The 25,851-nt window shown below is 49.2% G+C and overlaps 2 protein-coding genes across 3 annotated transcripts in view; one reads left to right on the top strand and one right to left on the bottom strand.

Moving 5' to 3' along the window:
- The window catches only part of NSUN5 (NOP2/Sun RNA methyltransferase 5), a 6,214-nt gene extending 4,584 nt beyond the window's left edge, over positions 1–1,630 (top strand). The window contains exons 7-10 of one of the 2 annotated variants that reach the window (XM_039460308.2): positions 511–689; positions 841–1,051; positions 1,126–1,266; positions 1,336–1,630. In XM_039460308.2, coding sequence (XP_039316242.1) covers positions 511–689; positions 841–1,051; positions 1,126–1,266; positions 1,336–1,450 — 646 coding nt within the window. In that variant the 3' untranslated portion in view covers positions 1,451–1,630. Of the gene's footprint in view, positions 1–510; positions 690–840; positions 1,052–1,125; positions 1,267–1,335 lie in introns of those variants that run through there. The other variant, XM_074390570.1, reaches the window with a different exon arrangement.
- POM121C (POM121 transmembrane nucleoporin C) lies at positions 1,621–25,851 on the bottom strand. Its single transcript, XM_003934121.4, has 13 exons — positions 25,216–25,851; positions 24,498–24,713; positions 24,011–24,169; positions 22,486–22,566; positions 20,092–20,263; positions 11,326–11,417; positions 10,603–10,676; positions 10,057–10,181; positions 9,512–9,614; positions 9,025–9,201; positions 6,287–7,963; positions 4,179–4,301; positions 1,621–3,778 (listed from the first exon to the last, which is right to left on the bottom strand). Exons 1-13 carry the CDS (start codon positions 25,788–25,790, stop codon positions 3,681–3,683), a joined length of 3,672 nt encoding a protein of 1,223 aa, XP_003934170.3. The 5' UTR covers positions 25,791–25,851; the 3' UTR covers positions 1,621–3,680.

The raw sequence follows: 25,851 nt of genomic DNA, 5'->3' as shown, positions 1-25,851 counted from the left end.
TTCATGGTTGCCCCAAGCTAAGCTTCCCCCACTGCAGGTGAGACGTGGATCCCTTAGCCCTCAGGGCAGAGACCCCAGGCCAGTTACTTCTGACCCTGGACCCTTTAAATGTTGGCCATTTTTACTGGGCATGGTGGCTCATGGCTGTAATCCCAGCACTTTGGGAGGCTTAGGTAGGCGGATGATGAAGTCAGGAGTTCAAAACCAGCCTGGCCAACATGGTGAAACCCTGTCTCTACTAAAAGTACAAAAAATTAGCTGGGCATGGTGGCAGGCGCCTGTAGTCCCAACTACTCAGGAGGCTGAGGCAGGAGAATTGCTTGAACCCAGGAGGTGGAGGTTGCGGTGAGCCGAGATTGCGCCACTGCACTCCAGCCTGGGCAACAGCGTGAGACTCTAGTTCAAAAAAACAAATATAGGCCATTTCAATATTGTGTGTCCTGACTTAGCACGCAGCCCCTTAGCTGCTCCAAACGTTCTCAGCTGACTCCCGCTCTGCCCTCTCCCTAGGAAGATCTTTGCCTTTGACCTGGATGCCAAGCGGCTGGCGTCCATGGCCACTCTGCTGGCCCGGGCCGGCGTCTCCTGCTGTGAGCTGGCTGAGGAGGACTTCCTGGCAGTCTCCCCCTCAGATCCGCGCTACAGTCAGGTCCGCTACATCCTGCTGGATCCTTCCTGCAGTGGCTCAGGTGAGATGGGAGGAGGTGTGGCCGAGGGACTCGCAGGTCCACAGCCGCCTAGAACTGGAGTCGTTTTGGTGTTAGTTCTGACGCGTTAATGGGCTTGGGACCCTGGGGCAAAAGTTCTTGGGATTTCAGGACTGAGGTGCCTTTTCCTCAGGTATGCCGAGCAGACAGCTGGAGGAGCCTGGCGCGTGCACACCTCACCCGGCGCGCCTGCACGCGCTGGCAGGGTTCCAGCAGCGAGCCTTGTGCCACGCGCTCACTTTCCCCTCCCTGCAGCGGCTCGTCTACTCTACGTGCTCCCTTTGCCAGGAGGAGAATGAAGATGTGGTGCGAGATGCCCTGCAGCAGAACCCGGGCGCCTTCAGGTAATGGGCGTGTACCAGGGTCGTGGGGGGCAGCAGTGAGTGGCTCTCTTACCCAACACCTGTTTCTCTCGCAGGCTAGCTCCTGTCCTGCCCGCCTGGCCCCACCGAGGCCTGAGCAGGTTCCCAGGTGCAGAGCACTGCCTCCGGGCCTCCCCCGAGACCACACTCAGTGGTGGCTTCTTCGTTGCCGTAATTGAACGGGCTGAGGCACTGAGGTGAGCGAGCGGGAGCATGCTTGGGGGAGACAGGCTGACCCCAGCACATCTCACGTTGCACTTCTCTAGCTCAGCTTCACAGGCCCAAGTGTCGGCGCCAGAACGCACACCCAGCCCAGCCCCAAAGGGAAAGAAGAGACGGCGACAAGCTGCAGCTAGTGCTTACACGCTGCCTGGCACATAGCAGGGGCTCCGGGCTGCCTCCTTCCTGGTGGGAAAGGAAGACACCTGTCCTCTCCATGGAGGGCCCTGGGCCTCACCGCAGGCAGCAGATGGGCTACTGGTTCCCTTCCTTGGGCTATGTTCTTGCTAGTGAGAAAAAGTGTTGCCCACAAAAATAAAACGCAGAGCGTGTTCTATGATAGATCACAGTTTTTATTCTTAGTGACGTAAGCAGGAGAAAAATCTCACATTCATACTAAAAATTCCAGCTAGACTCAACAGGAATGAAGTCTTTATCTGTAAGGAAAGTTCCAGCCTCCCGCTCCTGTCCAGTGTACATACTGTACACATCCACATTCACACTCACGGCTCCCGGACTGGCTGTCCCGCCTGTGGAACTGAGGTAAACTAGCTCAGGTACTGAAACTAGAGGGTCTACCTTACGGAAGGTGCAGGTAGAAGCTTGATTTCTAGGCCCGGGCCCACCCCGACCCTCCAGTCCCAACAGGTATTGGGCTTAAGGTTCGCTCCCCGCTCAGCTGCGCACGCAAGGTATGAACAAGGATCGGAGCTGTTCTGAGGGCCGGCAGGAGCGTCCCCGCCACCGAACACTAACCCTCGGTCACCACGGGGAGGGGCCACCGGTTACATCTACATCACATTATTTATAAAATAAGAATTACAGTTTATATAACGTGGCCAGAAGGGGCTCTAGTCCCTCAGAAAGCTGCCTGGGACAGCATCTGAGCCTCTTCACACAGGCATAACTTAACTATACAGCTAATTCCTAGTCAATAGCATTTATACTTAACCACCTCAGTGAACCAAGCTTGAAGGAATTTAAAAGGCAATTTAGCTTAAATATAAAAATAAATTTTTGTTAAAAAATGTTTAAATATTTTTTTCTTTTAATTTAGACACACGCATTCATACTTCTCTCAAAGAGGTTGGGCGTGGCAGCAAGGCTCCTGGGCCCAGGGTTTGTGGTTTCAGAATGAAGGAAGGTGAGGATGGGCTGCAGAGGGCCCTGTTTAGGAAAAATAGGGTTTTAAAAATCTGGTTCATTAATGTAGGTTTTCTAACACATGCTCTGGGTGATGTCGCCTCCAGTGAGGTCAGATAGTGGGACAGAAAGAAACTGCAGAGGGCAGAGGTCTTTGCTTTTCCCTGGCCCCATCCTCCTGGGCTGCCAGCCCTTAAAGTCCAAACACCATTGGAAAATTCAGGAGTCAGCACTTGTAGCCATAAAGTGGTGCTACTTTCCACACTCAGTGAGCGAGGCTCCAGGAAACCTGAAGCAGTAAGTCCGGCACTACCAACATGCCGCCACCCATACAACTCAGTTCTTCCTCCAAACTCGATTCAAAGAGCAATACACAGAGCAGCAGACAGACGAACACAGGACAGGTCTTGAAACATACAATCCCGGAGAGGCAGACGAGGGCCTGATGAGGCCAAAGGGCGGCTGGGAGAGGAGGCGGCGGAAGCAGCGGCGGGCATCCTGCCTGCTCCAAGAGCTGCTTCCTCTTGGAGCGAGGTATCTCACCCCTGGCTCTGCCAGGCTAACAGTCGAGCCACCAAGCTTTGAGGGGCCAAACTGGCAGAGGGTTGGAGATTTAAACATTGATTCAGACTTGGCAGGAGGAAAACAGCAGGAGCAGCACCCGCTGGGGTCTCCAAGGCAAAGCTAGATTCAAGGGCATTTAAAAAGGAATCCTGCAGGAAACCGGTGAGGGACACAGCAGCAAGAAATGGGGAAGTAAGAGTCCCCGGAAGGGACCAGAGGAGAACCGCTTCTCACAGCCAAGCAGAGCAAGGTTAAAGCTTTAGGGACAGCCCATTTCCCGAATCCCATCAGGTGCACAACAGCAATCCAGGCGGGCTCAATCCTGCACCCTCCGACGACGACGGCTCTCGGGGAAAGGTGGAAGGGGCGCCTGCCTAAGGGTGTGCTAAGCGGGAGTCAGGGCAGCGGACGCTATATACAGGTGTTTCTTGAGTTCTCCAGCATCCCCAGTGGAACTGTTCAAGTAAAGGTCACGGGCTTTGGACCTGCGGCGTCCTGCTTCCCCATCCCCGAGGCTCGTTCGTGCTTCCTCCAGGAAAAGGGAAAGGGCCCCAGGGCTGCCACTACCCTCTGGTGACTGGGGTAGGTTTGCTGTATGGAACTCGAAGGGTCAAAGGCTCTTCCTAGCAGGTGCCAAGGTCCAGATTTAGGGAAGGGGTAGGGAAATGGGGCCAGGAGACAAAGGCTATTTTTTGCGGGTGTGCTGCCTTCGGGCCTGCAGCCGCTGTCGAGCCCCTGGGGTCTTGGATCCCGCACCAATGGAAAATGAAGGGGTCGCCGATCCTGGAAAGATTCAACAGGACCTCATCAGGGCAGCTGCTACATGAGACTGGGTCTGAGTGCCCGAACCTCTGGAAGGCTGGGCGGAAAACACCGTACGGGAGGAAACTGAAATGCAAACTGCCAGAGTGCCTCAGAGCCAGGCCCCTGAATCCATTTTACCTGGCTTCCCATAGGATGGGGAACTTCCATCCATCCAGCTTGTCTCTGATCTCTGCCACCCAACTCCCATCCCTGAGCGGTGGCGGACTCCTAACCCAAAACGTCTTTCCTGTGCTGAACCTGATCTGTATGAGGCCTCAGAGGGCCAGAAGCCTGCCACCCCACCCAACCCCTCCTCAGACAGACTCCTCATCACAGGGCTGTGGGACTCCAGGGGGCCACAGGGTGGCTTGCTGCTTACCAAACGGTCCAACGCCAACAAAGCCTTGGGCGGGTGTTGAGGATGCCCCAAAGGAGAGGCTGCTGCCCGATGTGCCCACTCCAGGCGCAGGGGTGTTCTGACCAAAGGTGGGAGCGGTGGTGCCTGGAATGAAGACAGCAGAGAGCTGCAGAGAGCGGAGGCAGGCAGGGAGCGGAGCAATAGCCTGCGCTCCGCCAAGTACTTCCTCATAGGACCCTTGGCCCTACTGCTGCTGGCCCACTCCTCCTCCAGCAACTGAGCCAGACAACCGAGTCTTCATGCCTGGTGCCCCAGCTCAGCCTGCTTCTCCCACCAGCTAATGGCCATGCCACGGCAGAGGAAAAAAACCCTGCCCTGGAGCCACTTCCTGGGCCTCCTGACCCCTGCTGCAGAGGGGAGCACGCCAGGCCCCTGCCTCCTAGCATACACAGGTTAGCCACCTCCTCCGTTCGGGCCTCCCCCGTCCCCAGCCACTGTCCCATCCCCTCATCTTCTGTGGTGCCCACTGATGCCCACAGTTGTCATGACTTCCCTTCCCCAGCCTTGCCCTGACTGACTGGCTGCCTGGCCAATGCCCTCTCCAGCAGCTCCTCTGCAGGGAAGGCTGCCCTCAGGGCCTGGCCTCCAGCCCGGGCAAGGGGAAGCTCCCTGTGCTCCCATGCTGCTTCCATACTGATCTTCTTCCTTCCCTAAATGCAATAACCCAAGTTCAGATCATCACTTTATCGTAAGTCGCCATGTCGTCACATCACTTGTCAACTGCCAGGTCACTTCCTGACTCACGGAGGACCCATGGCTCACTGGCTTCCTCCTCGTAACGCTCGGCCCCTCAACCTTGCCACCCCCATGATCTCCTCTCCTCTACCCCTGCCACCATTCCTGGGGTCACACCATAACCACAAATCTTGGCTCCCAAATCTCCTGCAAGCACTGCACCCTTCCTGCAGCTGACTTCAACCGCTCTCCACTCCTGCACCCCGAGCCACCTCGGGGCGCTGGCTCACTGCCCCTCCTGCTGCGCTTGCTGGGGTTCCCATGGCCAGGTGGCACCAGCTGTCCACTCACTTCACGTCTACACCCCAACACCCAAGTGTCGCTGGGAAACACACACCATGCTGACTGGCCTCACTTGAACTTGACAATCACAACTGTCCAGCCCACAAACTGCCTAGGAAGTGTTGACACTTGAGTGTTTCTCGCACTGTCCCAAATAACTCTCTCCAAAGGCCCTTCTGTTACACTTCGCCCCAGCCCTCTCCCAGATCATCTCTATTTCACAAAGAAAACAGAAGCCACGGGGTCTATGTTCATCTTCCAGTGGGAGGCGCCATCACGGCATCCTTCTACTTACTCTGCAGTGGTTTTTCTGAATACTTAAGTGCCAAACACTGAGCCTCAGCCACAACAACCCTCACCTCTTGGCCTCCTTCCACACCACTGCCTCCACCTCCACCCTCCAGCCACGATTGCCTTTTCCTCTGCTCTTGAACATACCACACATTTCTGCCTCTGGGCCTTCACATGTGCCATTCTGTGCCAGAAAGGCATCCCCACTCATGCTCTGCCCACCCTCGTACTCGGCTTACGCTGTTTTGAGACAGTCTTGCTCTGTCACCCAGGCTGGGGTACAGTGACACAATCTTAGCTCACTGCAACCACTTCCCGGGTTCAAACCATTCTTGTGCCTCAGCCTCCTGAGTAAGCTGGGATTATAGGCAGTTACCACAACGCCCAACTTTTTGGTCTTTCTAGTAGACACAGGGTTTCACCAATTTGCCCAGGCTGGTCTTGAACTCCTGGCCTCAAGTGAACCACCTTCCTTGGCCTCCCAAAGTGCTGGGATTACAGGCGTGAGCCACTACACCAGCCTTCAGCTTACATTGTTAATTAGAAAGGCCTTCAATGACCAGCTAAATCCACAACAGCTCCTCCAGTCACTCATTACATATTTTACCAAAACGTGTTGTGAGCTGGCATTTCATTCAGTTCTATATTCAATGCCTGTCTCTTCACTGCTGTAGTGGAAGGTCCCTAAGAACACAGGCTGTGCAGGGACAGCTCTCCGAACAGCGGCTGGCCTTGCAGGCCGAGCCCATGCCTCTCCTTACCTCCAAACAAAGGTTTGCTGTCAGGCGTGCTGCCCACGTTGAAGGCAAATGGTGTGCTCTGGCTGCCAGTGCCCAGGGCGTTTTGACCTAAGCCCCCCGCGAAGGGGGTGGGGGTGGCTGTGGTCCCACTCTGTCCTGCTCCGAAGCTGAAGGCTCCAGAGGTGGTGCTGGAGCCAGGGGTGGCCACATTGATCCCAAAGCCCCCGCTGCCAGCGGGGGCCGCTGAACCCCCAAATGTGAAGGGTGATGGTGTCATGCTGCCGAACACTGAGCTGCTGCTCCCGCTGCTGGCGGTCTGGGTGGTGGCTCCAAAGCCAGAGCTGGTGGCTGCACCGAAGAAGACAGCAGTGGTACCGCCAAAGGTGGGCTGTGAGCTGGTGGGGGCGCCAAACGCCGAAGCTGTGGCTTTCAACCCAAATGCCGACTGTGTGGCACTGCCAAAGGCAGGTTGGAGGGGTGTGGGCACGTGTGCGGGCACGATCGTGATCGTGGATGCAGGTGCAGGTGCGGGTGCAGCAGCTGGGGCTGGGGCTGCAGAGTTCCCAAAAGTGAAAGAGCTGCCAAAGCTGGGGGCAAGGGCTGGCTTGGCAGCTCCCGGTGGCTGCCCCTCAGTGGCCCCAAATGTGGGCTGGGGGTTGGTTCCTGGATATGATGGGAGCAGGGACTTGGTGCTTGAGCCAAAGGGAATGTTGAATGTGGAGGTGCTCGTGTTACTGAATGTCAGAGTGGGCTGGCCGCTGGTGGCCGGGGCGGAGGTGCTGAGGCTGCTGCCGAAACCACTGAAGCCGGCAGCGCTGCTGCTGGTGGCCGGCGGCATGGCAGTGGGCAGGGACTGGGTGAAGGTGGTGACTGTGGTGGTGGTGGGCAGGGCAGGTGGCTTGCCAAACTGGAATATGGAGCCCATGGCCGGGGTGAAGCTGGCAGCAGAGGCCGGGGGTGCCCCGAAGAGGAAAGGCTGTGAGGTGGCAGTGGCAGTGCTGGTCGTGGTGCTCACGCTGCTGCTGCTCACATTGTTTACACCAAAGCCAAACGCAGGCTTGGAAGCAGAGTCTGCGGATGGACTGGCTGTGGTGATGGGAGCCACGGCAGAGGTGGTGGTGGCCAGGCTGGTGAAAAGTGGGGCAGTTGTGGCGGGAGCTGTCTGCTTGAGGAAGGGAGCGGGCAAGGGCACAGATGCAGGCGGCCCCATGCTGCTAAAGATGGGCTGGAAGGTCGGGGCTGTGGTGCTGGTGGTTGCAGGGAGGGAGGAGCTGGAAGGCGCTGTGGCTGGGACCGACGGGCCAGGTGGTGTGGGGCCTTCCTTCTCACTCTTGGGTGGGGTCGTGAAAATGGGCTTGAACATGGGAGATGCTGAAGACTCGGCAAGGGCAGCAGGGCTGGAAAGTGAGGTGCTCTGTGTTCCAAACAGGAAGCTTTGTTTGGGGGTGGGGGACGGGGCAGATGTGGCTTGGGGTTTGGCAGCCGTCTCTGCCTGAAGGGTTGGAGGTGACTTGGTGTCAGTGGCTGGTACTGTGGATGAAGCAGGGATCAGCCCCAGCAAAGGGGTAGGAGGTTTGGAGTCTGAGGAGGGGCCAGGGAGGGGCCCCGGTGGCCCTGACTGTGAGAAGCCCAGTGGTGGCAGGAGGCTGGGCGTCTTTGGAGGTGAGGGGGCCTCAGTGGTTGCTGCTCCAGCGGATTCTGAAGAAAAGAAAAAGTGAATTTGGAATAAATACCTGGAAGGTGATGGTATTCAGCATTTTCGTATCCTCCCCATGCCTACCACAGAGCTGGGATCCATGAGTCAGTCGATAAACTCAGCTAAGTCTGCACTGCAGGCTCGTATGCTAAATCACGGAAGTTTCATTATGTCTGTCTCACCGATCATTACAGACAGAAAGGGATAAAATGGGGCCTAAATGGCGACCTAATGTGTAGAGCAGGCATCCCCAAACTTTCTACACAGGGGGCCGGTTCACTGTCCCTCAGACTGTTGGAGGGCCGCCACATACTGTGCTCCTCTCACTGACCACCAATGAAAGAGGTGCCCCTTCCTGAAGTGCCGCGGCGGGCTGGATAAATGGCCTCAGGGGGCTGCATGCGGCCCGAGGGCCGTAGTTTGGGGACGCCTGGTGTAGAGACTAAGACAACCCAATTGTCTCAACTCATGTTCACACACCAATCTGCATATACTTTATTTGCCTATGAAGCTCACCTGCCCAGTGCTAAGAGCATGCAACTGTGAAAGGGCAAGTCTCTGCCCTTGAGCAGGGAGGGTAAGTACGAGCCCCAGGCTACCAACTGACAAAGAGGTGTGTAAGCCCAGTGCCATGTAGGCCTGGGCCGGGAACGACCAGCAGCCCCCAAAGTGCTGGAGGGAAAAGGAAGCTGTGCTGCTCTGGACCTGTGGTTCTAACAGGCATGGACACCCTGACCACATCACCACATTCACACTTCCAAGGTGCCGCGCCCAGGAAGGTCATTCTCTTCTGACAGATGAGGAAGGCGAGGCTCAGAGCAGCCACGGGCCAGGCTTCAGATCCTGAGTGCTGCAGCAGCCCTTCCCTAACACTCCCTGATGCAGGCTCCTGCGCTGCTAAATGTGGGCCCACTCTGGTGTGGTGGCTCAGGGTGCACTAGGCCTGCAGAACAATCTCCAGTGACTGACAGGCGTGACGCCTTTACTCCAACCCAAGCAGGGGATGCTACCGAGAAGGCTGATGGTGTCACAGGCTGGAGCCACAGGCCCCTCTCCAGCTCACCTGGGCAGGGCGGCAGGCTCGGGGGACTCTGCATCTTCTTCAAGCTGTCTAACAGTGGGTTGGTGCTTGGGGCCGGGAGGGAGGTGGGCGAGGGGGCAGGTGCAGCAGCGGGCAGGGTAAAGGTAAATGAAGGCTGAGTGGTAGGTGGGGTCTCAGTGACAGAGTTCGAGGCAGCATCTAAGAAAGAAAGAAAGAAAGAAAGAAAGGTGCAGCTGTCCTGGCTCGTCTGGGACTTCTTTCCAGACAGACGCCTGTTTGAGCAGGGTCTCGGCACAGCTCCCGGAGGAGTGCCTCCCTCAACCGCAGTGCTCCCTGCTGTCCAGTTCCCATGAAGACCAACACGGATTTCTCAGGGGAGAAAGACCAAAAGAAAACATGGAACTCTGCTTTGGATTTTCCCAGAGAAAATTTTTTTAAACACCAAAATAAAACCAAAGAAAACAAACACCTGACACCTCTCGAGCGTGTGGTGGTCTGTCCTGCTTACCGTCCTTATCTTCCAAGGCCTCGTTGAACCACTGTAATGAAGCCTTCTTCTCTAAGTCTAGGTCGTCGGCAGTGATCGAATAGCCAAGCTGGGGAGGTGGAGGCTACCAAAGAGAAAAAGAAGTCAGGTCAATCAGAAAAAAACAGGAAGGCTGGGTGTGGTGGCTCATGCCTGTAATCTCAGCATTTTGGGAGGCGGAGGTGGGTGGATCACTTGAGGTCAGGAGTCTGAGGCCGGCCTGGCCAACATGGTGAAGTCCCATCTCTACTAAAAATACAAAAATGTAGCCGGGCTTCATGGCGTGCACCTGTAATCCCAGCTACTTGGGAGGCTGAGGCAGGAGAATCGCTTGAACCCGGGAGGCGGAGGTTGCAGTGAGCCCAGATCGAACCACTGCACTCCAGCCTGGGTAACAAGAGTGATGCTGTCTCAAAAAAACAAAAACAAAAACAAATTAGAAAAAGCTGGAAGAAACCTGTCCTTAGCGTTCCTAAGACTGAGGAGAGTTAAGCGGGGGACGCAGAAGTAGATGGACAAGACCATACCAAGGTCAGCTGTTCTCCTCGCCGAGAAGGCAACAGCTGAATTTTCCGCTTACGCTGCCCAGAGCTGCCAGGTGTAGACGGAGAATTCCATGAGTTTTGTTTCTTCCATGGGGTTGTATCTGCAACTAAAGAAAGACACCGCGACTTGTCTGCTTCCTTCCCTCTTCCAGAATTGGACGGTTTTGTCTGTCCACTTCTAATGGAACACTGAGCTTTCACTGGCTATCCCTGACAAGATCCCATCTTCGGTGGTTTGGTTGCTTGGATGGTATTTACAAGATGAAGGCATGCGTGCCTACTGCTTACTGCGCAGTAATTACCGGGATCACCCGCAGGTGACTCCCACTGAGCTTCCCTTTATCCTGTCGTGAAACCCGTCATCAGACTACCCACCTCTGAAGGAGAGGAAATCGCGCTCTCTGTACCTCCCATGCCCTAGACCTAGCAATGCTCAAGACACGTTTTTCATAGGTATTAATCTCTACATCCTCCACAAACACCTCCGCCTCCAGCAGCGCAGCGCCGCCTCCTGGCTCAGCAACCTACCCCTTTCTCCCTGGGACTCCTTGTCTGTCGCCAGTGGGGTTGAAGAACTGGAATGTCGACACACTTCCTCTTCTCTGTCAGGAGAAAAGAAACAACTTAGAAAGACTTTTTGGCTGAAGTATTGAATAATTTCTCACACGCTCTTAGCTAGCAAGTGGCCAATGTCTAAAACAACCGTAATTTAAGATCTCAGTATGTCAGGACAAAAAAAGTCAAAAGGAAATTCCAGCAGAATGAAGGGAGGGAGGCTGGTTCACGGAGGCCATGGAGACAGCTTTTGTCTAAAAAAAAAAAAAAAGCACAAACCAACAATCTTCAAAACCTTACTTACAACCTCCCAAGTCCCTGGGAGTTCAAGACACAAATCTGATCCCTGAGGGAATGGCGGTCCAGCCAACTGCAAGCACCCAGTCAGCTGGAGTCAAGAACCTGAAGGCGACTGCCGCCAACTGGACTCTCTGCTGTCCACTCTGTGTGGCCTGTGCTTGCCCCGATCCCTCAGGCTGGAGCGGGAGGTGGCAGGCAGAGGCCACTAGAGTCAGTACGTGAGACCGCAGGCTGACGGCGGTTCAGGTGGGTGCTGACTGACCCTCTCCCAGGGCTTCGTTTCTTGGATTCTCCAAGTCACAGTAGCACAAAGCCTAAGAGCCAGGTTTCGTTCCCACCTTCCTCACCCCCATCTGTCCACGCAGCAAATGCAAACTGCAAGAGAATGCCGAGTACCTGATTTTCTTTGCTGGCCTCTCCGGCGTCTGGGAGCGGGACGAGGCTGGGCTAGAGAAGGGTGATGAACTAGGACCAGTCCTCTTCCAGAGCTGAAAATCAAGAGGACATGACTGAGCCCGCTGGTAACTCAGCATCTGACCTTCATGACAAAGTCCCTTCTTACGTGACTAAGAAAATAGTTTTTACGGTTAAATGGTTAGTCATGCCTGTAATCCCAGCACTTTGGAAGGCCAAGGTCAGAGGATTGCTTGAGCCCAGGAGTTTGAGACCAGCCTGGTTAACATAGGGAGAACCCTGTCTCTACAAAAAAATGGAAAAATCAGTTGGGTGTGGTAGTTTGCACCCGACGTCCTAACTACTCAGGAGGCTGCAGAGCTGTATCGCTCCACTGCACTTCAGCTTGGGGGAACAGAGTGAGACCCTGTCTCAAAAAAAAAAAAAAAAAAAAAAGGAAAAAAATTTCTTTGTGAAGAAAGACCCCTGAAAAGAAAATCAATTGCCAGTATTACTTGAAAGCAAAAAAAGAAAAGTCTATAAACGTAATGGAATGTTAGTAAAGGTAGAAGAAATGGACACATTTTTTGCATATGTTAACTGGAAAGGCAGACTTGGTAATGATGAGCCAGGACACATTCAAACCTACTCTAGACTGCCTATGGAAAGGACAGAAGTAAACTGAAGAAGATAACCCGGTCCACTAATTTAGTCTTGCTTCCATTGAATTTTCAATTTTAATTTACTAACTTCATTTTAAAAATATGCTGTCGTAACATTTATGACTTTTGCAACAATTATGGCATTTATCATCATGTGATGATCATCCAAACATGGGCCTCTTCTTCCAGGCGAGTTCTTGACAGCCAAGATGGTGCTTTCATCTCTGTGCCCTCCAGAGACCGGCAGCAAAGGAGCTGGCATAGAGCGGACACTGCACATAGTCTCGTAAGTGCTGAGCCTAATGACAAAGCCACTAAGCTGTCACCTCAGATCGTCTTTCCTACTTGAAAAGCTGCTAATGATTTGTCACCCAGTACCAGCTACCATCACAGAAGTACAAACAGGAAGTTGACGATGCTCAAACAGAGTTCAAAAATGGAGAAAAGGAAGCTTCAGACAAGTGGTAAGCAGCAGAACAGTTCCGTGAGGCCACCATCAGGAAGCCGGGCCTGGGGGGAGCTTGAGAAAACTGCTCTCGGCAATCACAGTTTAAGTTATGCTCAAGCAGCAACAAGGGCCAGAGCCCAGTGGTTTAAAAAACATGGGATTATAGGGATAGCAAAGAATAGAATACAAAACCTCATCAAAGTGATCCAAGGACTGAATACAAGAGTGGCATTTTCGATCACTTCAGATCCCTGACAGTAGCTCACGGGTTCTCACATGGCTCTCATCAGTCACCCGTGGAACTTCGAAAGTACACAGATGACCGAGTGTGGTGGCTCATGCCTGTAATCCCACCACTTTGGGAGGCCGAGGCAGGAGAATTGCTTGGGCCCAGGAGTTTCAGACCAGCCTGGGCAACATAGCAAGACCCTGTCTGTCGTTAACCTAGGGCTGGACATAAATAGCTTAGCGCCAGTACATAAGTAACCTAGGGCCAGTTCAGTAAAAGTACATAGATGGCCGAGTGCGGTGGCTCACGCCTATAATCCCAGCACTTTGGGAGGCCAAGGCAGGTGGATCACTTGAGGTCAGGAGTTTGAGACCAGGACCCAACAGGGTGAAACCATGTCTTTACTAAAAATACAAAAATTAGCCAGGTATGGTGGTGCATGCCTGTAATCCCAGCTACCTGAGAGGCTAAGGCAGGGGAATCACTTGAACCTGGGAGATGGAAGTTGCAGTGAGTCAATATTGTGTCACTGCACTCTAGTCTGGGTGACGGAATGAGACTCCATTTCAAAAACAAAACCAAACCATATACCTAGGAATAATTCTAATAAAAGAGAAGTAACTCTACAGAGCGGAATTAGAGATGATGTAAATAAAAGGAGGCCAGACATGGTGGCTCATGCCTATAATCCCACACTTAGGGAGGCCAAGGTGGAAAGATTGTTTGAGCTAAGGAGTTTGAGACCACCCTAGGCAACATAGTGAGATGCTGTCTCTACTAAAAGTTTTTTAAAAAAATTAGCTGGGTTGGAAAGGGAAAAATTCCACAAAAATAAAAATAAATTAAAAAGTAAAAATTAGCTGGGTACGGTGATGCATGCCTGTAGTCTCAGCTACTCAAGAGGCTAAGGCAGGAGGATCACTTGAGCCTGGGAATTCGAGGCAGTAGTGAGCTATGATTGCGCCACCGTACTCCAGCCTGGGCCACAGAGCAAGACCTTGTCTCAAAAGTTAAATATATGAATGGCATTCCATGTTCATAGATTAGGTTAGAAGTAAACAAGGTCAATATTATAATAATGTCACTTCCATCCAAAGTCATCAGTAGATTAAAGGCAATCCCAATCAATATTTCAACTTTTTTGTGTGTGTGTGGAAACTGACAAGTTGATCTAAAAATTACATGAAAATGCAACAGGCCAAGATCCAAGACAGTCCTGAAGAGAAACGAGAAAGTGGGATGACTGACTCTGTCAAGACTTAAAGTATCAGGGTAGAGGTAAAACAAAGACTGGCACAGGGTAGGTAGAAGAATAGACTGATGGAACAAAACAGTCTAGAAATGTACTCACATATATACGGACACTTAAATTAGACAAAGGCGGTGCTGCAGAGAAATAAGGGTGGTCCTTTCAATAAACGTTACTGGGAGAAATACGTATTTCTACAGTAAAACAACAACAACACACCTAATTTTGGTCCTAACCTCACACCATACACAAAAATCAGTTTCAGGTGGATGATGGATTTACACATGAAAAGTAAAAGCTTCTAGAAGGTAGCATAGAAGAAAATTATCATAACCTTAAGTTAGGCAGGCAAAGATTCCCTAAATACTACACAAAGTATGCTAACCACAAGGAAGGAGAATGGCAAGAGCAAAACACTTTTTTGTTGCAACACACACATGACAGAGAGCTCGGATCTAGAATACATAAAGAGCATATTCAAATCTCTAAGAAAAAGACAACTTAACAGAAAAGAGTCAAGAAATCTGAACAGGCATCTCACAAAAGAGGCTGTACAAATAGCCAATAAAAAGCTGGTACTTCTACCTCATTAGTAATCAGAGAAATGCCCACTAAAACCACAATGAAATATTACTTCACACTTACCGAAATGGCTAAAGAGACTGGGCAATACCAAGTGTTGGTGAGGATATGGAACAACATAAACAAAAATTTCATATACTGCTGGTAAGAATGTAAACTAAAACACCCCCTAATACACTGCTTAGCAGCTGGGCGCAGTGGCTTATGCCTGTAATCCCAGCATTTCAGGAGGCCCAGTCAAGTGGATCATTTAAGGCCAGAAGTTTGAGACCAGCCTGGCCAACATGGTAAAACCCCATTTCTATTAAAAATAGAAAAAATTAACCGGGTGTGGTGGCACACATCTGTAATCCCAGCTACTTGGGAGGCTGAGGCATGAGAATCACTTGAACCCAGGAGGCAGAGGTTGCAGTGAGCCAATACGGTCCCAATGTACTCTCGCCTGGGTGACAGAGTAAGACTCTGTCTCAGAAAAAAACCAAAAAACCAAAAAACAAACAAAAGGCTGAGCATGGTGGCTCATACCTGTAATCCCAGCACTTTGGGAGGCTGAGGTGGGTGTATCATCTGAGGGTAGGAGTTCAAGACCAGCCTGACCAATATGGTGAAACCCCATCTCTACTAAAAATACAAAAATTAGCTGGGTGTGGTGGCATAAGCCTGTAGTCCCAGCTACTAGGGAGGTTGAGGCAGGAGAATCGCTTGAACCTGGGAGGCGGAGGTTGCAGTGAGCCGAGACTACACCACTGCACTTCAGCCTGGGTAACAGAGCAAGACTCCATCTCAAAAAAATTTTTTTTAGCAATATCTACTGAACATACACATACTTTACGTGTACCAAAAGACTTAAGACGATTATTTACATTAATATTATGTATAATAGCCTCAAACTGGAAACTCAAATGTCCAATGGCAGAATGGGTAAGTTACCTGTGGTTATATTCACAGTGTGGAACAGTATTCAGCGATGACAATTACCTATGCTATGTGCAAGAATGTGGACAAATCTCTTAAGTCAAACACCAAAGAACGCATACCCTATTTCCATTTATATAAAATTCAAAAACAGGGTATACTATGTAAGGCGCTAATAGGAAGAAAGGAAGGAGCAGCGATGGGGAATGTGCAGGACGGAGGTTTCTGGGTGCTGAAAATGTTTTATTACTTGACCTGGGTGGTGGTTACAATTTGTGTTTTTCTGTAAATTATACTGTAGTAAAAAAGGCCATCTAAAGAGTGAGGCAAATTATATGACACAAAATGCTATGCAAGATATAATGGATAAAAGAGAAAAAATGAGTTTTAAAAAGCAAATATGCTGTGACCCTTTTATGTAGAACGGTCAAAAAATTCTGGGTACGATCTGTGTTTGCACACAGTAAGAATGTTAACAATGGATACCTACTGGATGGAGCCTGGGATTGCTGGGACAGAGGAATTTTACTTTACTTAAAAAAGCCAAAACCAGGAAAGGTAATACTTGCGCATTACATTACAATAAGAATGTACAGTAGGCTGGGTGCGGTGGCTCACGCCTGGTATCCCAGCACTTTGGGAGGCTGAGGCGGGCAAATCACAAGGTCAGGAGTTTGAGACCAGCCTGGCCTACACGGAGAAACCGCGTGTCTACTAAAAATACAAAAACTAGCTGGGCATGGTGGTGGCCACCTGTCATCCCAGCTACTCAGGAGGCTGGGGCAGGAGAATTGCTTGAATCCAGGAGGCAGGTGTTGCAGTAAGCCGAGATCACACCATGAGATCATGCCACTGTACTCTAGTGCGGGCAACAGTATGAGACCCCGTCTCAAAAAAGAAAAAAAAAAAAAAAGTACAGTAAAAGGTAAATTTCCTTTTTTATCTCAATGGTAGTTTCTAACATATCCTCTAAGAATTATTCTATGCATATTAAAAGATTTTTAAAAGTCCAAACAATAGAGGATACTATACAGTTCTGTGCCTTTTTTATGTAATTTATTTTTGAGATCATTCACATAAGTACTTATTCAGTTGCCTTATTCTTTTTCATAGTTAACATAGTATATTTCAACTTACTAAAATACTGTTAGTTATTCAACCAGCTCCCTGAAAAGATACATGTACACTGTATCCAAGCTGCTGTTATTAAAGCAATGTTACAGTCAATCCTTGTACACATCTTCCAGTATGTGCGTAGGGTAATTTCCTAAAGGTAAAGCTGCTTGATCAAAAGGTGCTTGTATCTATCTCTCATGTCAACAACTCCTGCCACACAGCCCTCTAGTGAGCTGCACCAACTGACACTCCCACCAGCAACGTGAGAGGAGACTGTTTCTTGTAATATTGCACTTCTATGGTTTCTACTTTTTTCTGCTTTACTTTTAAAACTTTGGTTCATTTGGAGTAAGTTTCTCTAGTATAGGAAAAACTCTCAAACATGAGATTTGACTGGTAGCCCTTCAGAAAAATGGTACGCTAACTCCAAGGACATGAACTAGCATGCAACAGAACTGAAAATAATCATTCAACATATGAATAGATGATCAAATTACTCCTAAGAAACAAAAATTAGATAGTTTTTTTTTTTTTTTGAGATGGAGTCTCACTCTGTTTCCCAGGCTGAAATGCAGTGGTGCTATCTCTGCTCACTGTAACCTTTGCCTCCCAAGTAGCTGGGATTACAGGTATTTTTAGTAGAGACAGGGTTTTGCCATGTTGACCAGGCTGTTCTCAAACTCCTTACCTCAGGTGATTCCTGTCACGGCCTCCCAAAGTCCTAGGGTTACAGGTGTGAGCCACCATGTTCGGCTAGCTACTATTTTTTTTGTTTTTTTTTTTGAGATTCTCTCACTCTGTCATCCAGGCTGGAGTGCAGTGGCGTTATCTCTGCTCACTGCAACCTCTGCCTCCTGGGTTTTCAAAATTCTCCTGCCTCAGCCTCCTGAGTAGCTGGGATTACAGGCGTGCGACATCATGTCCAGCTAATTTTTATACTTTTGGTAGAGACAGGGTTTCACCATGTTGACCAGGCTAGTCTGAACGCCTGATCTCGGGTGATCCGCCCACCTTAGCTTCTCCAAATGCTGGGATTATAGGAGTGAGCCACCACACTTGGTCTAGGTACTATTTTTTTACCTGTCAAATGGGTAAAACCCCAAAGCTACCATAACTAAATCTGCTTGTGAGGCCATGCAGAAATGGTCCCTCTCATACAATGCTGAGGGGAATGCTGAGAGGTACATGCTCTGCAGGGGGATTTGACAATATCCAGCAAAATTGTATGCACATTTAACGTCTGACCTGAGAACCTGACATCTAGCAAATTTCCAGAGGCAATACTGCCAAGGATGAAATGACATAGGAACAAATGTATTCTTTGCAGCATTAGCTGTGACAGCAGAAGACTGAAACAACACGATGTCTGCCAACAGAGGGCTAGAGCACCTATGCAGCTGTAAGACAGAAGATGAGTTTCTATGCAATGGCCTCAACTGCATATTACAGGAAGAAAGCAAGGTTCAAATCTGTATATACTGTCCACTACCTTAAATGCTAGGTGGTGGCAGTTTTCAGATACACTGATATGCATATCGTTTAAAAAAGAACAACAAAGGATAATCGAAAAGTAATAAAAATGGAGAGGAAGGAAAAAGGTAGAGTGGAAAGGGATGGAAATTGAATTTCTGAGTGTATCTTGTTTTGGTATATGTTTTTTGAAACAACTTAAGTATTTTACATAATTTAAAACAGAACAAATGAACCTCATTGTGTATAAAGTTGGTGTACCAAAGGACAATTAACATTACCTTAAAACACAATGTATTGATTACATGTCCCTAGCATCCTCAGAGGGATATAAAGACAAAATGAATCACAAATAATTCTTAAACTGACATCAGCAGTCTTAATAATGACAGTGTTAATAATGACACAGATATCGTAAGTTTGAAATTACACAGGCTGGGCACAGTGGCTCACACCTGTAATCCCAGCACTCTGGGAGGCCAAGGTGGGTATATCACCTGAGGTCAAGGGTTCAAGTCCAGCCTGGCCAACATTGTAAAACCTTGTCTCCATTAAAAATACAAAAATTAGCCAGGTGTGGTGGCTCACACCTATAGTCCCAGCTACTTGGGAGGCTGAGGCAGGAGAATCGCTTAAACTTGGGAGGCAGAGATTGCAATGAGCCAAGATTACATTACTGTACTCTAGCATGGGCGACAGAGCAAGACTCCATCTCAAAAAAGAAAAAAAAATTGCGTGTACTAGGATCAAAGTAATTATAAACCAGCATTTTTGGTGTAATAAATGTCACCTGGCCCAGTATTACGGTTATTAGTGTTCATTTATATGACTGTCAGAGCCTTCTGCGCTGATGAACTTGTCTCAAAATGTTCTCCTCTCAAAAACATTTATCCGGGTTGGGCACAGTGGCTCACACCTATAATCTCAGCACTTTGGGAGGCTGAGGCGGGTGGATCACAAGGTCAGGAGTTTTGAGACCAGCCCGGCCAAGATGGTGAAACCCTGTCTCTACTAAAAATACAAAAATTAGCCGGGCTCGGTGGCAGGCGCCTATAATCCCAGGTACTCGGGAGGCTGAGGCAGGAGAATCACTTGAACCTGGGAGCTGGAGGTTGCAGTTTGCCGAGATCATGCCACTGCACTCTAGCCTGGGCGACAGAGCAAGACCCCGTCTCAAAACAAACAAACAATATTTATCCAACATTGTTTACATCTTTTTGTCTGGCTGCTGTATACTGGGTACCCACTTATTGACAGTCACTGTAATAGGTGCTTTTCAAATATTACCCTCAATCATTACAATAGCACTTCAGAGACAAGAAAAAGCGATGTTAAGTGATTTGCTTGCCTAAGACCTTTGGCCACTTGATGTCAAAGCCAAGTATGTTTTCTTTTTCTTTTTTGAGACATAGTCTTGCTTTGTTGCACGGCCTAGTCTTGAACTTCTGGGCTCAAGAGGCTCTCCCACCTTCATCTCCCAACGTGATGATATTACAGGCATACGCCATCCCGCCCAGCCTCAGAGCCAAGATTTGAACCTAAGTCTGTCTAGCAGCAAAGCCTGCTCTGCTCCCCATACTATGTGATAATCCTCTTTCCAAAAAATCATGACCACTTCTTGTTTTAAAAATCTGCACTTAATTCTAAATGCCTATGACACATCTCTTTTATGACCCGATACAACCTAGACTCAGTGTACCTTCCAGTCACCCTTAATCTACATCACAGTTCTGTCTGGTACAGCTTGCACACAGGTACTGGTTTATATTCCAGGCTTTCTACTCTGTTGCACTGATCATTCAATGGTCTGTATCTTCTATTAGCTTAGAGACAGTCCTAATGTCTGATAGCTAGGAGGTGATTAGTAAATCTTTGCTAATCAATTACTTTATTTTAAAAAATTTCTTTAAAAATTCTTTTGTACGGGCAAATCTCACTATATTGACCAGGCTGATTTTGAACTCCTGGGCTCAAGCAATCCTCCTGCTTTGGCCTTTCAAAGTGCTGGGATTATAGGGCTAAGCCACCACGTCTGGCCCTAATCCATTAATGAATGCTGGGAATTCATCTCCCCCACATCACAAGAGCGGTACTGTACCTGTGAGATGCCTCGAGTGGAGCTGTAGGAACTGGTAATGGCATTGCGACTGGAGCTAGGGATGCCACTTGTGTAAGCGCCTGTCAAGGAGCTCATGGAAGAGGTTCGGGATCTCTTATTCAAGTGGTCATCTGAGCTCTGAGAATTGAGGCCTCTCTTCAGAGACCCAGGCCTAATGAAAGAGAAAAAGACAGAGACTCTGTTAAAGGCAACATTCTTTCATGGTTTCATCCACAGTCACGAGCTCTTTCTTAATAAACATGAAGGGAAGAGAATGCTGCTTTTAACTTTTAGTGCTAACAATCTGGCCAACTCTATCTGACAAAGTCAGTAAGAAAAGCCAAATATTTAAAACTTAAACGTATGATTCCATTTAAAGAATATTCTGGAAGATGCATACCTATCTACAAGTGACAGAAGGCAGATCAGTGGACGCCTGGGCACAGGAGTGGAACTACAGGGAGGGATTACAGGCATGTGGGAACTTTTGGAGGTGATGAATGTTCATTATCCTGAGGGTGGGATGGTTTCACAGGCATATACACGTCAAAATGTAACATACGCTTTAAACAAGTACTGTTTATTGTATGTCAATTATACCTCAATAAAGCTGTTAAAAAAATCAGAGTTAAGAGGAAGATTTGAACCTAAGTCTGTCTAGCAGCAAGGACAGTGGGTACCCACTTATTGACAGCCACTGTAATAGGTGCTTTTCACACATACTTCTGAGCCACTTTCCTTTCCACAAAATCATTTTTCCACACCACCAACTGAAACAGAAATCTCCTATGCATCTTTCCTGCGGGACAGTCATCCAACCTGTTACAATGTAGACAACTCTCTCCTAGAGTGACCCAGGCCAATCATGAATCAGTTTATTCTCACTGGAGAATAAACAATAATATATCAGATTAAAATGTTTTTCCTCTAACTTTCACCCATGGATCCTATGTGAAGCTAAACAGAGCAAGTTATTTCACTTTTTTTTTTTTTTTTTTTTTGAGACAGAGTCTCACTCTGTCACCCAGGCTAGAGTGCAATGGCAGTCTCAGCTCACTGCTACCTCTGACTCCCGGGTTCAAGTGATTCTCCTGCCTCAGCCTCCTGAGAAGCTGGGATTACAGGCATGTGGCACCACGTCCGGCTAATTTTTGTGTTTTTAGTAGAGACGGGGTTTCACTATGATGACCAGGCTGATCTTGAACTCCTGACCTCATGATCCACCCGCCTCGGCCTCTCAAAGTGCTGAGATTACAGGCGTGAGCCACCATGCCCGGCCCTATTTCACTTCTTTCAAGGGAACAGTCCTTTGGTTTTTGGGGGACCATTATCCTTCCCTCATGTATTTCCTTATCCCCCCGAGATCTTTCCCCTCTGGGCTAATACTTCCATACCTCCAAAACCCCGTCATCCACCACCACCCCCCACTTTGGGCTGTTGCAAATCTCCTTAATATCTTTGTTGCTTCACTGGGAATGGATTTCCATTTGTGTACATCCACCCTTGCTGTGCAGTACACTGAACTGACCGCAGCACTCCACGGACAGTGAGCAGAACTACGGAAGGCAGAAACACCATCTACCTGCCTCATTCTAGTCTTGCTTCTAACAGCACAGACCAGGAGCACGTCAGCCTTCCTGAGAGCCACGTCACAATGCTGACTCAGAGGACGTACCTGAGGGATCCTAAGTCTTTTCACACATACTTCTGAGCCATTTTCCTTTCCATCCAATTCTTCCTCCAATTTATTTTTAAACTGACATGTAGAAACTTAACATTTAAGGTTCATACTGTTTTATCCACTGCACAAACTTTGCAATCCTTCTGTTTATGTGCTTAGTTATTAAATATGTTTATAAAACCTCTTACTCTCATCAGCACATTTCATATTTCATCCATTTTTGTTTTGTTTTGAGACAAAGTCTTGCTCTTGTCACCCAGGCTGGAGCACAGTGGTGCAATACCGGCTCACTGCAACCTGCACCTCCCAGGTTCAAGCAATTCTCCTGCCTCGGCCTCCTGAGTAGCTGGGATGACAGGCACCCACCACCACGCTGGGCTAATTTTGTATTTTTAGTAGAGATGGGGTTTCATCATGTTGGCCAGGCTGGTCTCAAACTCCTGACCTCAGGCGATTTGTCCGCCTCAGCCTTCCAAAGCGCTGGGACTACAGGCGTGAGCCATTCATCCGAGGTAATACAAGAATATTAAAAGGAATTAGAGAGAAAGCAGTTAATTGCAGCAAGTCACTCAAAATGTTCCTCTCTAATTTCAAAGATGTGAACTTGAATTAAGCAATACAAAAAAAAACAAAGAGGAAAATCTGTAAGGGAACATCTCTGACAATGTCCTTTTTCCAAACAGCTGGTATTTCATCCGTAAGGACTCACTTACTTAGGCACAAAAGAAGTGGGAACTCCATTGGCCACCAGGGGCTCAAATGCGGAATGTCCACTGCCACTGCTATCATGGCGCCTGTAACAAATCAAAAAGTTCTCAATTAAATGACATGACTTTTTTGTCCCTTTAAAGTGTATTCTCACATTTCTGGGACCTTATACTAACTCTATGGAGCACAGATTCCATGCTAGACCGGAAAAGGGTTTTTAAAATCCCTAAGGTTATTTTTACCTTACCTTCTGAAAGGTAAATTTTTTTTTTTCAGATGGAGATTCACTCTTGTTGCCCAGGCTAGAGTGCAGTGGCATGATCTTTGCTCATTGCAATCTCTGCCTCCCGGATTCAAGTGATTCTCCCGCCTCAGCCTTCTGAGTACCTGGGACTACAGGTATGCACCACCACATCTGGCTAATTCCTTAATTTTTTGTAGAGGCGAGGTCTCACTATGTTGTCCAGGCTAGTCTTGAGCTCCTGGGCTCAAGTGATGCTCCCATCTCAGTGTTAGGATTACAGGTGTACAACACCACAGCTAGCCTTATAAAATGGTGCTTCCCTCAGAAGGGTCCCATGAAAGCAGGTATTTTGTCTTGTCCACTGCTCTATCCACAGCACTTGTGAGAGTAGGGTCTCATGTACAATGGGTGCTCAATAAATTCTTAGCCACTTCAACTTCCTTTGTTTCTATACTTAGAAAACTATTTAGTCCATTTTCATTAGGCTATTCTATAAACCACATAAAAAAATAGTTTTTTTTTGTTTTTTTTTGAGACAGAGTCTCGCTCTGTCACTCACCCAGGCTGGAGTGCAGTGGCAGAGTCTAGGCTCACTGCAACCTCTGCCTCCCGGGTTTAAGCAATTCTCCTGCCTCAGCCTCCCCAGTAGCTGGGACTATAGGCGTGTGCCACCATGCCTGGCTAAATTTTGTATTTTTAGTAGAGACGGGGTTTCATCATGTTGGCCAGGCTGGTCTCAAACTCCTGACCTCACGTGATCCTCCTGCCTCAGCTTCCCAAAGTGCTGGGATTACAGGTATGAGCCACCTCACCTGGCCAGGAAATTGGTTTTAATCTCATTACTGATAAATCTACCAAACTCTATTTTCACTTTTCTTTCACAAGCATTTCCTTCAGCACAATTAAGACACTGGAACTCGTGGTTACTCAAATAATTGAACACCACAAAATGCTGAGGGGAAGACGTAGAGCCTTCTTTCTTGAAAATAAACTTTGACACATTTCTATCAAAACCATGAAGCTAACATGGCTAAGAGCTGTCAGCTTATCTCTACTACTCATGGAAAAGATAAATTGTAACATTGATCTAACCTGTGCCTTGAAATGAACAGCATTAAAACCCCTGGTATCAGGTTCTTCCATGAAAGCCAAAGAAGGGGACCTATGAAGAAGGTGCACAAGCTGGACACCACCCGTGGCCTCTGCATCTGTACGGGACTGATCTACGTCCCATCCCACAGGAGTCCATGCGGGAAACCAGCTTAGTACTCTCCTGAGCCTGTTACCTTCTTTTATTTTCCTGGCCATCAAGGAATATTTGGTCTTCTTCCTCCACTGCCCTTTTCTTCTTCTCTTTGAGGGCACTCAGTACAGTCTCCTTTGCACATGGGTCCGGGGCATTACTTGACGGTGAGGAGAGTGTTGAGCTGATTATCTGCTCTGGCCTATAATGAAAGACAAGATTCTAGCCTTAAGATATTTTAATTCCCATGCCATATAGCAAAGACTTCATTAACGGGAAAATCAGAAGTAACCAACAGGCCAAAGTGTAATTTATACACTCACAGCAGCTGCCCTCAGCAAGTAAAGCTACTTTTTCGTCAAAGGCAAAAAGTGAAAAACAAAAGGTTTTACTAGAATTTGGTGTTTCTCATTCATATAAGCAGCTCCGTCCTTTCTTTCTTGCCTTGTAGTCATACTGTCATAGGAACAACTGCAGAAGAATAAAGTGGACATGAAAAGGGAGAGTATTCTTCCAGTACTAATACTCACATCGCAGACCTCGAAAACCTTCTGTCAGGAGGGGCGATCCTCACAGTCACTGGGCTACACACCATCCTGGAGTTTCGAGGGGACAGCACAGCCTTCTTGTGATAACCATTCCAGCACACTGTGGGAAGTACCCCCAGACAGGAATATTGGGCCTGATGGATCGGATAGCGTCTTCGAGGTGTGACTAGAAATCGATTTGGTAAAGTCCCAAAGTCCCTGCAGAGAACGCGAAACAAATCATTGAACTAAAGCATAAAAGAATGTTAAAATTTTAAAAGGCTAAAAACCCACCAGTTCAGACATTTTCCAAAGAACTGAAGTCTCTTTCTAAGCAACACAGAACACGGCGTTTTTACGGCAACTTTCCCTTCTTCCATCTAAGGGCAGAGAGTGACAGCTGCTTCACAGCTGTCTCAACAAAGGAATTCAACAATTTGAGAGGGAAAATCTAAATCTAGGCTAAATCTAGACTGCACTAAAATTCGGGGATTTTTTAGAACTGGAAAGAAGGGAATTGTTTTGGCAACTCAACATCTCATCCCAAGAGTCAGAAGGGGCAACAGACGGCTGGCACACACCAAGGTGCTGTTAAGGAGGGCAAAACCACACACAATCCCCTTCGGACTTGATGAAAAAGCAAATCGGATTTAAAAGTCAAGTCCTCGATTTCAAGCCAGTCGAGCCAGAGGATGATCTGGCAAGATCAGCGTTATCTTACCGTTGGGAAGGCCTCCCGGAGGGTCGGAGAAGAGGAGCGGGGAGAGAGGGGTAAACGTGGTGAACGCGGTGGGGCGGCGGGGAGCGCGGCGGGGAGCGCGGCGCAGAGCGGGCGGGTGGGCGGCGGCCCGGCCTCTGCCGCAGGTCCTGGCCCTCCGGAGCGGGGGCGGGCTGCGGCGGCCCGGGCTTGCCCAGGTAACTGCCCATGAGTAGCAGTTCGGCAGGGTCGGGTCCTTCGAGCAGGGTCCGCGGCTCTAGGAGATTTCCGTTGGCTGTCGGCTTGGCCGGAGGCGAAGCGAACAAGGTTCGCCGATGTCGCGCGTTCCGAACGAAGGAGGACAAGGGGCGCGAACCTCGGGGATCGCGACTCAGTCCCCACCAGGCCGCGGTAGCCCCCACGGCCAGCCAGGCCAGCGCAGCCGCAGCCGGCACTAGGTACAGCACGAGGCCGACCAGCGACAGGCCGAGGAGCGCCGCCCCGGCCGGCCCGCCGCAGGCCCGGCCGCGGCCGTCCCTGACACTCGCTATCGGCCGCCGCCGCTCCCCTGCTCCAGCCGCCGCAGCCGCCGGAGACATCGCGGCTCCGCGCCGCGGAGGAGACTTAAATATCCCAGCGTGCACCGCGCCGCGCGTCGCG

Source organism: Saimiri boliviensis, chromosome 20 (assembly GCF_048565385.1).
Source record: "Saimiri boliviensis isolate mSaiBol1 chromosome 20, mSaiBol1.pri, whole genome shotgun sequence".
In the NCBI taxonomy this organism is placed as follows: domain Eukaryota; kingdom Metazoa; phylum Chordata; class Mammalia; order Primates; family Cebidae; genus Saimiri; species Saimiri boliviensis.
Note: the sequence above shows the minus strand (reverse complement) of the source record. Positions and strands in the feature narration are given on the sequence as shown.